The 13,733-nt window shown below is 37.7% G+C and overlaps 1 protein-coding gene across 2 annotated transcripts in view; it reads left to right on the forward strand.

Moving 5' to 3' along the window:
* Nucleotides 1–13,733, forward strand: part of SLC44A1 (solute carrier family 44 member 1) — a 219,827-nt gene that overhangs the window by 167,632 nt on the left and 38,462 nt on the right. Inside the window, exon 16 of one of the 2 annotated variants that reach the window (XM_065946995.1) lies at nt 2,152–4,529. The exons of the other annotated variant lie outside the window; for it this stretch is intronic. Within the exon in view, the coding sequence (XP_065803067.1) occupies nt 2,152–2,175 (24 nt within the window). The 3' untranslated portion in view covers nt 2,176–4,529. Of the gene's footprint in view, nt 1–2,151; nt 4,530–13,733 lie in introns of those variants that run through there. 2 annotated transcript variants of the gene reach the window in all.

Below are 13,733 nucleotides of genomic sequence, written 5' to 3' on the forward strand. Positions count from 1 at the left end.
ATGTATTCTTCTTAAATAGCATGTTTATTTCAAAATATTACATAATTGCCTACATCCTTAAAACAGTTAATTTAAAATAACATGCCTTCTAATTGCATATAATGTCCCAAGAAAGGTAAGGTAAGGATTCTTTTGTCTTTCTTCTTTATACTTTAATAAATGGTTTGAGTTATAAGTCTCTAATTTAAGAATTAGATAGTTTAAAACAAGTCTATTTAAGTATGTAGGAATAGAAGAGATGGGTTCATGGCAGAGGTACATGTTTATAGAAAATAATTGCATATTCAACCTGCATTAAAACCTCAACAAAATCTTTAGACATAAACTCTTCTCTATAACCCCATCTGTTTCAATGTTGCTCTTAATAACACTGATGATGATAAAATCAAAACTTCAACACTTATAGTCCCAAGGCACAGGTTGCTCTAATCATAAATAAAAAGATCTAGAATGGCCAAATAAACTCTTAGTTTTAACTGTGCATCAGCCAGAACTAGATGACCAGGGAAGGGGCGCTAATCACCAGTTTCTCCAGTTAGGATCCTCACCTTCCTACCTTTTCTTTCTGCATCCCCTTAACTTCACGGAGCCTGGGGGGGTTGAAGTGAAAATTCTGCCAACTCCAAGGTGGTCTGGAAAAATGAGGAAGGCTTCCTCCTTGCCACTGCTTGGTTGTCCTAATTGTTCATAAAATAAGGTTTCAAACCTAAAACTTTTAAAAGACATATGCAATCTTAAAATGTAAACTGCTCTCCCCTCTTTTCTCTCTTTTCAGTGGTTGAAGCTTACATTAAATCATTCTTCAGTGATAAGCATTTAAAGAAAGGGAGAAATAATTAGAAGTTTAGTACTAGCTACTCTGACCATGAGTTAGCAGGTATTTCTGTATTATTCTTGGGGGAAAGATAGCTGACTTGTGGCCTACCAGAATGCAAATATATTTTCTCTTACCTAGACCCTTCATTCATAGGTGTTAGTACTAGGAGAATTGCCTACATTATGTGGCATTCTACTAGAAGCCAAAAATTTAGAAAGGGTTTCTTCCCCGTAATGTTACTTTCAGTTTTGAATTAATTTCCCTTAATTCAGAAACTGCATTAAATTCTTCATTCTGCTTTTATTTTGTGTTGTTCATTGGTTCACTGCTTGCAGATTAATGACAAAGCCCTCTGCTGTGTATCCAAATACATACATCTTTTATGTGCATTGTTTTTCTGGTGCTTTGTACACTGTAGCATTTGATCTGTAAGAATTATATTTTAAGTGGTTCAGAAAGTCCCTGTGAGAGAAGTGTGAATTGTTCACAGCGTAGTTAAATCTTTTAACTTTTAAATCTTTCATCAGTACCTCTACTTCTCATCTTTTGTAGTATGCATGAGAAGAGTTGTCCTCAACTACCACCAGCATCTTGTGTATGTCCCTAAAGAATTATCTGAGAAATTCCTTCCTATAGTTTGGGACTTGGTTGAATTTAGGATTGCTTGTTTGTATTTGCTTGGTTTAATTCACATGTTGTTCCCTTAGATGAAAGTTCTGTTAACAGACCATCATCTATAGAAACACTGGCTGTTTGAGTCCACTGTGTTTTTCTTTAATGCAATAGTTTAATATAGGAGATTTTTTTCCTATAAAATAATGTGCAGAAATCTAAGATTTGAATATTTACTTTTGACAGGGAATCACTGAACTAAATATAAGTACTTCCAATTTTCCTCTTAAGACTTTTTTATTTGAGAGAGAGCCTCACTAGTTAAGGAAACTTTGAAGGTTTGTAAGGTCTTTCTATATACCTTTGAAAATTATTTTAGAAAAATTTACCAAATATGACGTAGAGGTTTAAGAAAAAGATATTCTGGCCTTTTGCTTTTTGTCATACAGGAGAAACTTACAGAAAAAATGGAGGAAAAAACCTGGGCACTAGAGCAGTGTAAACTAGAGATGAATTCTCTGCCTATGATAAAGATGACCCAGAGGGAAATGTGCATTTCAACAGGAATTTCAGCCCCTGGAATTTAGGTTCAGGGAAGAGGGATTCTCAATCCATTTTGTTTTATTGCCGTTTGTGACCATCTGTGTATTTGTAACATCATTCATGATCGCCTTTTAATGATAACTGTCTAAGATTATACTCTGTATGACTTTGTTTTCTAGGCTTCGGGAGCAAGTTCTGCTTGAACCTAGCTGATCGTTATGGGACCCATTGACATTCCAAAACAATATATACACATAACTATGTATTTGTGTGTGTGGGTGTGTGTATATATGTATATGTATGTGTGTATATATATGTATACGTATATACACACACACACATAATCAGCCAAAATCAGAGAAAAGGAACAGGGATTTAATACCTTTTTTATGCTTATTTTTGTCAAACATGTACTCCTTTCATACGGGTGGCTTTTACAAGGCAACTGCCATCATTTAATGTTTTCAATTGTAATTGTCTTAATGGAAATGTTAAGATTCATATCTGATTAACATTTTTAATAACTTAGAGGAGATTTTAACTTTAGTTATTTAAATTAGGTAAAATTATTGTACTGAATTCTCTGTCTAAAGTTTATTCAGGGGTGATTTCCCTGATGTGTGCATAAAATCAAAACCTTATTTTACTGATGCATAAGTCCTAGTGGGATGAGACTAGGCATATGCTTTCAGGTTAATAAGGACTTAGTCCAATCAGTTTTCCCCAATCAAAGAAGCCATGTCATTTTCCTTTTAGAAACATACAAGTGGACCCAATTTGGGCATTTTTCATAATAGCTCATTCATTTGTCAGCCAACATTAAAAAGTAACCAACTCCTCAGGTATTTGTAGTTTACCCTAATGCTTCTATAAAGAAAGTAGGTAAAAAAGAAAAGGGTAGATAATCTTTCTTATGCAAACTTTTTTCTTACATTTTGTCTTTCTTTTGATGTTAGTAGCATCCTCCACACATTCGTGTGCCTGATTTGAAAGGAAGCTGGGGCACCCAGCAAGTTTAGCCTTTAAGTTTCTGTGTATCGATGTGCAAAGTAAATAATGCTGGGAGGAATAAAAAAGGGAGAACACAAAGCGTTGAAAATTTCAGTGCTTGGGCTTCTTCTGCTTCAGAGGAACCCTAGTGGCTTAGAGCTAAACGGCCGTTTTAGTCAAATGCTTGCTGTAAAATCTTAAAAACATACTGGCAGGTGCTCCTCTTCTTGGCAATTCATTGAGTATCCAGAATTCTACAATGTTTAACTGAAGAATTGGTTAACGTTTTGATCCTCAAGTGTTGAACGTTCTTTGTGTTTGGGGATGGGTTTTGGGTTTGGGGGGGTTTTTTTAATTCCTGAAGCTTACCAGATATGAATGGCTAATATTCCATTGTTCTGCTTATTGTAATGGTGAATGCTTTAAGAAAAAAAAGTGTAATTTGCTAAGAATAATTCATGATCTGTTTATGCGATAACTCCTTTTTGTTACAATTTTTTTAAAAAAAGCTATTTTTGTTAATGTAAAGTAAATATTTCAGAGCAGATTTTTTAAACTTATTGCACTAAATACAGGCTCTGTACAAAAAAAAAAAAAAGAAAAGCCTCAGCATTTTATCATTCCATGGAAGGAGAATCTTTTGAAAGAAAGCATTGCCTCCTACCAGAATTAGAAAATGAATTAGACCGGTATTATGGAAATGCATACAATTAATGTCACTAGGGCTTAATAAGCAGCTGTTTGCTAATGTGCTTCCTTTCAAAGGGTTGGACCTTTAAATTGCTGCAAAAGGTAAATTGTATTTTTTTTTTAACTATCCGTGTTCTTTAGCTAGGCTAAAATTTGCTAAATGCCTTGGTTTCTTTTCAAAGCTCATGTAATACTTCTGACTTTTCAGAATATTTGCAATAAGAGTCTGAAATTAAAAAAAAAAAAAAAAGAAACAAGAGCTCATGTCTTGGCAAGATCACAGAAAAGAACATTATGAGAGTAGCTAATTGAAACAATAATTCTCCAGAAGTTAACATCTAACATCTGATGTCACTAAACGGTATCATTGTACTCTTTTATATCATTTGAAATGGAATAAATATAATCATGTAACTAATCATCATCCAAATAGGTGAGAGAGCAAATCATGTAAGAAAATTCAGCATACCTTCTGTTTCATAGCCACACAGATTATGGACATTAAGAAACATTGGGAACTAAATTTAGGGTTGGCAAGAGTCTAGAAGATGGGTATCAAAACAGAAGACATTCCAGGCGCTAGTTATTTTAGGAGGTGTCCCTCCAAAGTGACCTGCTGGAAGTCTTGAATTTGGAAGTTAGGTTCTGCTCACTTGGACATCCCAGCACCATGGACTCTTGCTGCTCCCTCTTCCGTATGCTCGCAATCTCAGCTATTTGGAAGCCACCAGGAATGCTTTCTAATTATCATTTGCAACTAGAACTGTAATCAGAAAGAAATTTTGTATTTTTGTATAACTGGATTGTGTGCCATTTTATATAACAGGTCCTGTTTTACAAATAAATTTTGTTTTACTAACATTGTGTTTAGAAATTATGATCTATGTGTAACCATGTCATTTGTGTTCCAAATTAATTGCCAGCCTGTTTCCTCTTCAGTGAATGTGTGTGCCATACAGGTAGATATATGCAGATGTGCATATATTATTATGCACAGGCATAATATTACACAGGCACACACAGAGAGATATTTGATTTATAAAATATCACTCTCCCATGAGCATCATTCCTTGAGGCATTTTAGAAAGACTCACAGAGGCTTTTTAGCAAAATTTGAATGTTTTGAGGTTATGTTTGGATAGTCGTGCCGCTTTCATTCATCACGAGTCATTCCTTAGCTAACTCTGGGCTGCCTTACTGCTATTTTGCTCCCTGCCTCCATCTCTGCCCAAGTGAGAAGAATAGATGAAGAACAAAAATTATCTGTGAAATGTGGTTACCTGAATACTTTTATAAACCACTGACTCTGTGTTACGGTTTTTGTTGTTTTCTGTGGTGTATCTTCAAAAGCGTGTTCAGGACGCCTGTTTCCAGAGTTGTAGTTAGCATCCTCTCTCGTCAAGGGTGATCACAGTGAGAAGAGAATCATAATCGTTGCTGCCATTGGAAAATTCAGGCTCTGGTGCCTGATTCAAACTTTCTGGGCTCCTGCCTGAAGAGTAAGCTCTGCTGTATATGATAGGGGAGGGAAAAGGTTATATTTCAGTATAAACCCGAGAGACCCATCTTCTATGGGAGGCTTACCAGTATATTAGGTAAACATTAGGAATTTAGCTAGAGCACTGAGATTGTATAATCCTTGCACAGATTGAGCACAGCTCAAAGCAGGTTGTTCCTTTAAACCATTTAATGCAGTGTTTAATGTTTAAGGATTAGAGCTTTTATCCTATCCTATTGCATAATTAAGTCCTAAGTTACTGCAATTTAAGTAGCTTAGCTGTATGTTGGTCCCTCAACTTTTTCCATAATGGTTAAGGAGGGGGCACTCACTGAGTCTATTTAAAAGTTATGTGGCAAATAAGTTTTCCCTTTGTACAGATACTACCTGACTCATTTTTTTCTTGTTTCAGCAAAAGTCATTAAGCTGCCAGTTCCCAATACCACTGATCTTGGTCTGCCAAGGGCTCTGTTATCTTTCAGGGCAGTTTCAGGATTTCACCCCACTAGAGGGTAGTGAGGAGATGACTCCTTCCTGTATTGTGGTCCTGAACTGCTTGAAACCAGAGTAAGGCTCCTCCCACCCCCTCCCTTAAAAAATCTATAGAAACTACAGGTACCTAATATTCATGAGGTTGTATTAATGCCCCTAAAGCCCTGACCATTTCCACCAAGCACCACCACTAGCTAATAAAGACCACTGAAAGGCCTTCAATGTAGAATTCTGGGGTCATTTCCAAAACTAGAGCTGATAGTTATGGTGACCTGAATGTTTTATTTTATTTTTGATCGGTAACCTCACTTGAATTTTTGGAGTTTCCAATAGCCTTAACATAACCTCTGAGACATTTCCTTCAGAAAGGTCTTTATAAGGTTTTACCTTTCAATAGGTTCTCTACTGCTTTTTTCTTCTTTTTTTTACTATTACTTAAAAAAATAAAAATGAAATCCCCAGAGTATGGAGGCTTATCAGTGTACCTGCCACAGTTAATTTCTGTATTCTCTTCATATATTCCATCTGACAAATGAAAAGTGCACTATAATGGCTTGCCTAGAGTTGTTAAGATGTGGTCTGTGGATATATATTAGAAAATTGTGTGTTCATAAGTAAATGCATAAAGCAGAGCTTTGTGTATTATATATTCACAATGTAGAATGCCTTTTGCTTTAAATGCATATTCATGTATCTTTGTGTGCTAAGGAATACATGTTGGCCCATTTGAAAAGTAGTCTTTCTTCATAGACAGTGGCTGCTTTTAGAATTAGCTCATCTTTTTTCATGGCACACAGCCCAAATTGTGAAAAAGCAGAATCCTTGAATGTGCCAAGAAAAAATAAAGCTGGCAAACTTAGAAAACAAAATAAAAAGCATGTTGTATACACTTAAAATTTTTAAATAGCATGCTTTCCCCCTTCATGTTTCATAAATTTGAGTCAAATTCATATTCTCCCAAGTTTTAATTAAGAGGGAAATTTTAATCCAAGATTTAAATCTTTGAAGATATCTTTCTTATAAAAAAACTTCAATACAAAGTTTTTAAACTTGAGAATTTCTGTGGAAAACCTTTTCTATGGAAATATTACAGTACCCTCTCTTCCTCCCCATATCCTTTTTATATGTGTAAAAAAAGACAAATTGTGCTTCCATTTCAATATCACAGGAACAGTTATCACTTTTCTAAATTAGATAAGGATTTAAGTTTGGTATTTTCTAAAGGAATTCATTAGTAAATTTGTAAAGAAGACATGCAGTCGTTAGGGACACAAATATTAGGCTATTTTATTCAGTTTTGATACTCAGTTTTACAGCATGAATGATTTCCTGAGAAATAACACTGTAGACCAGGGAATTTAGAATAGTAAATCTTTCAAATAACTCATAGTCTAGTCAAGATCTAGCTGAACATCAAAAGATTGTAATTTCCAAATGTTTCAGAAATCTCTCACTTTTATTTGCTATCAAAAGCACGGAGCTTCCCAGGTGGCACTAGAGTAGACATAAGAGACACGAGTTTGATTCCTGCGTTGGGAAGATACCCTGGAGGAGGGCATGGCAACCCACTCCAGTTATTCTTGCCTGGAGAATCCCGTGGACAGAGGAGCTTGGTAGGCTATGGTCCATAGGGTCACAAACAGTCATACACGACTGAAGTGACTTGGTATGCATGCATTCAAAAGCAGGTTTGTAATCTTTTGCGGGGACCAAGGGGCCTTTTGAGAAGGTTATGAAAGCAATGAATTATCTTTCTCTCAAAGTCTCATAGCCTACCTATGAATATTTAAAATACTGGTAGAATTTCAGGACCCTCAGTCTGCGAGCCTCCACCTGACCTCCTTAGAGCCTAATGAACACAAGTCAGAGGCTACTCTAAAGTTGGTTTGTGTTTTGAAATGAAGTAGTGATTAGGCCTCCAGTGAAGATACTTTTAAGGTGGTGCTTACCAATGTCAGACTTGGAATCATCCTTTTTTTAATTGAAGTATAGTTGATTTACAATGTTGTGTTAATTTCTGCTGTACAATAAAGTGATTCAGATATAAATATTTTTAAAAATTCTTTTCCATTATGGTTTATCATAGGATACTGAATATAGTTCTCTGATAGAGTAGGACCTTGTTGTCTGGAATCATTTTTTATATAGCTTGAAAACTTTAATTTAGTACCAGGTTTGAAAGTAGAAACCACAGCAATGTGAATGAAAAACAGGATGATCAACACTGAATCTCCAAGATTTCTTTCCTTGAAAGTGTGAGGATGTCTGTGTCCTGGGATGAATTTTTGGCAAGGTACCAAATTATTTACAATGGACAAGAAAATCCAAAAGGAAATAAATAGGAAATCTCTATAATTATCCGTCTACCAAAACACTAGATTCTTTAACATTGTCGCTCGGATGTGACATTTATGGCATAGTGTTAACAGTAGATCTCTGTCTAAAAATGTATCAGTCAACATGACTGAGAACATTTGAAGATGATACATTAGCAACCTCACTGTAGTTCATAGTTGACAACAATTTTTAGTGGCAGATGCTGGGGGGAGAAAGTCAAAGGTTGTTTTTCTCCAAGCATTGAATTGGTGGAGGAGGGGGAGGTGTTTCCTCCCATGTTGAGTCGTTTCCAGTCACCACTAGAGCAGACTTGGACCACTGCCAGTGGTCCCACATTCACTTCACCTTCCTTCATTAGAATTTCTTCACATTTACCCCCTTACAGTTACCCCCATAGAGTTATCCCCTTGGGCTTCCCTGATAGCTCAGTTGGTGAAGAATCTGCCTGCAATGCAGGAGACCCATGGTCGATTCCTGGGTCAGGAAGATCCCCTGGAGAAGGGATATAGGCTACCCACTGCAGCATTCTTGGGCTTCCCTTGTGGCTCAGCTGGTAAAGAATCTGCCTGCAATGTGGGAGACCTGGGCTTGATCCCTGAGTTGGGAAGATCCCCTGGAGAAGGGCAAGGCTACCCACTCCAGTATACTAGCCTGGAGAATTCCATGAATTGCATAGTCCATGGGGTTGCAAAGAGTTGGGACATGACTGAGTGACTTTCACTTCACCCCCTTACTATTAAGAGCACTGGAGGGTCCTCTGGGCCCTTGAAAAAGCAGGCAGACATCCTTAAAAGAGTCTGAAGTTATTCTAAGATTTGATTCCAGTGGTCATGACTTACAGTCAGACATCAAATATTACCTGTATTTTCAAGCTGAAGAAAGCAATGGAAATGTTACAACTGACTGGTGAAGAAAATGGAAGTCAGGGACTTCACCGATTGTCCAGTGGTTAAGACTCTGCATTTCCAATGCAAGGACCACGGGTTTGATTCCTGGTTGGGGAACTAAGGTCCCGCTTGCCTGGGGTGCAGGCAAAAACTAAAAAAGAAGTGAACTCCCCTCCCCATCCCATACCCCTAGAAGAGCTCTACTGAAACTTCCACAATAGTAAAGAGAGAGACCACAGATGGAAGTTCCCATATTGGGTGGAAAAGGGCCTAAGTCCAGTGTAAGTATCCACATTTGATAACGCCTTTTTGTCATACAAGTGTGTGACAGGAGGAACGTCCTGACGTTTGTCTAAGGAATCTGATCCACCTATCTCATCAACTCAGAGATTGGAGTTGGTTATTTTTTGAGGAAGATGTGTTAAACCATCCTATGTGTTTAAGCATTGAGAAGAATTAAGGAAAATGAATGGGCACTGGACTGGAGTAAACTTCCTACCAGCATTCTGCAGACCATTCTACCTGCCGCTAGAAAATGTGAGCACTTCCATCATTTACCATGTTGATCATTAGGCCAGAATTTTTTTTCAAAAGTAGTATGAAGTAATTTAGAGGAGTGAAACAATGCTAGGGCAGGTTTGAAACTGATGATTGAAGACAGAGACTGCTGAGTACATTTTCCCCATCCTCTGGGTTCTAGTAGTTGTTCTCAGAACTTTCTGGCCCTCTTGTTTTGGCCAATTTTGATTTTCAAAGACATCAGAGGGAGAAAGTTACCTTTCTTCCATTATGTCGCATTAGTACTACTAGACTATGGTGTTGTTGAGGTTCTCTTGATTTCTTCCATCCTATGAAAGAAGCTGGGAGCCCATAATGAAGTTTCAGTTATATTGTCTCAGAATATCCTTGATCACTGAGCACATGTCTGTTAGATCTTATACCCGGTGAAATTAATTCTGTGGGCTGTTGGCTGATTTGGTTTGTTACAACTAACAAAAGAGTGGGGAGAAAAGTGTGGAGGGTACCTAACAAAATGACAGGGACTCGGGGAAAACAACCAAAGACAAAAGCATATCTTCTGAAGACCAAAGGTCCAACAAAGTACTTTGTGGCACAGCCTTTCTGGACTCCTAAGTTAGAACAGTCTCCTAGAATAAAGCAGCAAAGTTTGAGAGATCAGTCAGTGCTAAGGGACCTACCGCCTACTCTTCATCTCTCAGACTCTTGAGTCTCACGTCCACTGTCAGATCCTGTTCAGTGTATGGGGCGATTTGAGCAGAACAGGCCCATCAGCGTGATTCAGTCCCTCACTGCTTTGTAATCCACCATGAGAAGTATGTTGTGGTGCCACATATTTCTCAATCTGATGCCTTCTTTGTCTTTTTGGTTTTGTTTTGCCATTTGCATTCCTATTTCATAGTGTCACAATGAATTTTTGTATCACGTTTGGTCTTTGTCCACTACAAACTGTAGGATCACAGTTAAGCCTTCCATGAATCCCCTGGTCTGGTATCTTTTACCTTAGCATTATTTTGAATTTTTTTCCCCTTATTATATTTCTTTATCACAGTGCCACTACACTGTATTCAGGTGGGGAAATAGACATGTAGGTGCTTGAACATGCCCCACGGACACGGCCGTAGCCCTGCAGTATTTTCGGCTGTCGTTCTTGGCACAGTACAGACTTTACAGAGGGTGGTGCTCTCCGAGGACTTTAAAAACATGTATATTAAGCAATTAACTTTCTGGAGTTATCAAATCTTGCTGGGAAATTAACTTCCACGAGCTCTGAATTGGATGGAATTCCATCTGGCTTCAGAGTACAATGAACCAATATGAAATGGAGCTTTGAAATGTTTTCCTTGTGCAGAAGTATGATCTAGAAGAAAACGTGCTGATCTAATGCCAAGTTTTCTGTGTACTAACTCAGTTGCCAGAATTATAATGAAAACTGTATTTTAGTCTAACAAATGTATAGAATTTTTTATGTAATAAATAAAATTTTATAGGAAATAATGTCCTTGTCTGCTGTGTCGTAACACTTTCCCATGCCCAGAGTCATGACGGATAGTGTAGAGGAGAAAAAAATAATTGTTCTCCCTACCTTTCTGAGTTCTTAGCTAAGACTTATAATGGAAGACAGGTTAACAAGAGGAAAACGCACAGAAGTTTATTAACATGTATACCTCATGTATATATGTGAGATACCCAGGGGAAAATGAGTAATAGTGACTTAGAATTCAAATTAAATACCAGTCTAATAGGGAAAGGAAAGAAAGGATGCAGGCCTTTTAGGGGAGAGTAAATGATTTTTAGGAAAGATGAACAGGCCCTTAGAAGAATAGATGGGAGGCATGATAGCTTGTGACAAAGTGTGTCTGGGTGTGGTGTCGACTCCTCGTCTGTTCTGTGATAAGAGTCAGTCTTCCCTGACTGATGAAACTCCTGAGAAAGGGATTTATGACATTTGAGCTCTTTTTAGAGAATCTGTCTAGGGAGATAAGGAGAGTTCAGAGAATGCCTCCGCCTGCATTTGCTGTTTTTCAAGTGCCTACAGCTCAAAATAATCAATATAACAAAGCAGCATTTTCACGAAAATGGCATGTCTTGAACTTCTGCAGTCATACTTTGGGGTGGGGTATTCTGCCAACTCGGCAATACAACGTGATTGAGGGCAACATCTTGTTTTCAAATTAGGTCAATATACTGCAAGGCCGCTCTGGAATTCCCCAGCTATTTCTTTCCAGTGTGTCTCAGCATGTTCTAGGATCCCTGAAGTATGAAACATAAATGCAAATATACTAAGTTAAACCTATTTTCCAAAGTACGAAGTTCAGCCATTGCCTGGCCAGCCTTCCTAGCTGGAGTCTGAGTCACTCTGAGTACAAAGTCTGAGTACGAAGGTTGGAACTGAATTCAGTCACCAGGCAGAATGGAAAAGCCTGTTAGATAACGCTTGCCATGGAAAACACTTGTGCTTGGTACAGTGCTCTGCACATAAATCGAAACTTGGTGCTAAGTTGGTGAGTTGGTACAACTATGTTTTGCCAAAATTTAGGCAATAGCTGTGCCCCCATTAATGTTTGGAAAAAATCAAGGTTGTTTGAAACTAATCATATTTTAAATGATACTGGAGACTTCTGAAAGGGTGTTTTTTTAAGTGGAAGGTTTTTTAACAGTACTAATAAATCCAATGTAATTTTGGATTTTTCTCCAGAGGCTGCTGTACAGACTACTTTTCGTTAGCAAATGTTGAGTAAGCCCCAGATCATAGGCCTGGTTGTTGATCTCTACCAACTTGCCAAAAGGAGTTGTCATAGAACCTTGGTGAAGAGTCCTCAAATACTCCAAGTGTTTGAGATACTGAAGAATGTTAGCCATTCTGGACTGTTCATTCTCTTTTGGGGGGCAGTAGTCTTGAAGCAGATTTGCCCAATTCCTAGTTATATTGACTAGTTAGTGAAAAACCTCACATCTCCTGAAAGGTACCCAGAAATCTTTTCTGTTTGGCTATGAGAAGTATAATCTTTATTCAATCTCAAATTTTAGAAAATAAATAAAAATCTAGAGGGTCTCTTTTAGGAAGCACACTGCTTGTGCACTCTAAAGGAATATATAACCTGTGATTGAAATTTCAGCTTCAAATAGTGCTCAAAGCTCCCGGGTGTGTTGAAATGTTCAGAAAGAACCCAGAGTCCTATGAGGCCCTTTGAAGGTGAAAGTGTTAGTCGCTCGGTTGTGTCCAACTCTTGCGACTCCATGGACTGTAGTGGCCAGTCTTCTCTGTCCATTGAATTCTTCAGGCAAGAATACTGGAGTGTGTAGCCATACCCTTCTGCAGGAGATCTTCCCGAGCCAGGATCACAACCCAGGTCTCCCACACTGTAGGCAGATGTTTTACCATCTAAGCCACCAGGGAAGCCTCATGAGGCCCTTTGACCTCCTATTTTTGTCCTGGTGCTGTGGAACTAACCGACGAGGCCAGGCCTCTTCACATTATCATTTTTAGTTGTTGCACGTATCAGTGAAGGTGAGGAATAGTTTGTGTCTTTAATTTGATTTTGTGCCTTCTTTACTCTCCAAATCCTGAGAAAAATAATTTTAGAAGATGTACCTAGGTTACATTTAGGCTTCCAGAAAATGCAAAGCTAAGCTCTTAGACCATTTCCTGGGCTTATCAGCAATTTCAGTAGGCGTCTTAAAGCTCTCTAGGTAGTTATAAGCTCCCTGGCCAGGTATGTCAGACCAGAGAGGTGACAGTAAGGAATTGCCTTCAAGGCAAAGCAAAAGGGCTTTCACTCAACCAAACTCACACTGTAACCTCACACTTGGAGACAGGATATTAGGGGTTTGTGTTTGATCTGTTCTATCTGCCAGAAGGGATTCTTGCAGCTGACAACAAAAAACAATTTTAATATGAAAATTTAGGAAAAAAATTGTTTTTGATGTGTGTGAAAATTGAGAAAAGGAGATTAGCTGTATGAAAAACCCTAGACTGCCCATAAGATTAACTCCAAGTTTTCTGTCAGTCTTGCGAAGAGGACAACAAGAAAGGTACATAGTTTTAAATCTCTAATAAAAGGAAACATTAAATAGAACTTCAGTGGGAGAGACCAGGTAGGTACCAAAAATGTTCTGATCTTTAATGACTTGAAGTGATGTCTACAATATAGTCAATGAAAAAGGGCATAAAGCAATATTTATAGCATGATCTCATTTATGTAAAATCAATATGTTTATACATCTTTAAATGACTGAGGATATAATAGATGCTCTCTTAACCAATTCTCTAGGCATTGCTTGTTGATTGGTTAATTGAAAAATCTGTTAAGGAGGAAAGTCATTATAAAAGAAATGTTTTTTAAAC

This window comes from Muntiacus reevesi, chromosome 10 (genome assembly GCF_963930625.1).
Source record: "Muntiacus reevesi chromosome 10, mMunRee1.1, whole genome shotgun sequence".
In the NCBI taxonomy this organism is placed as follows: domain Eukaryota; kingdom Metazoa; phylum Chordata; class Mammalia; order Artiodactyla; family Cervidae; genus Muntiacus; species Muntiacus reevesi.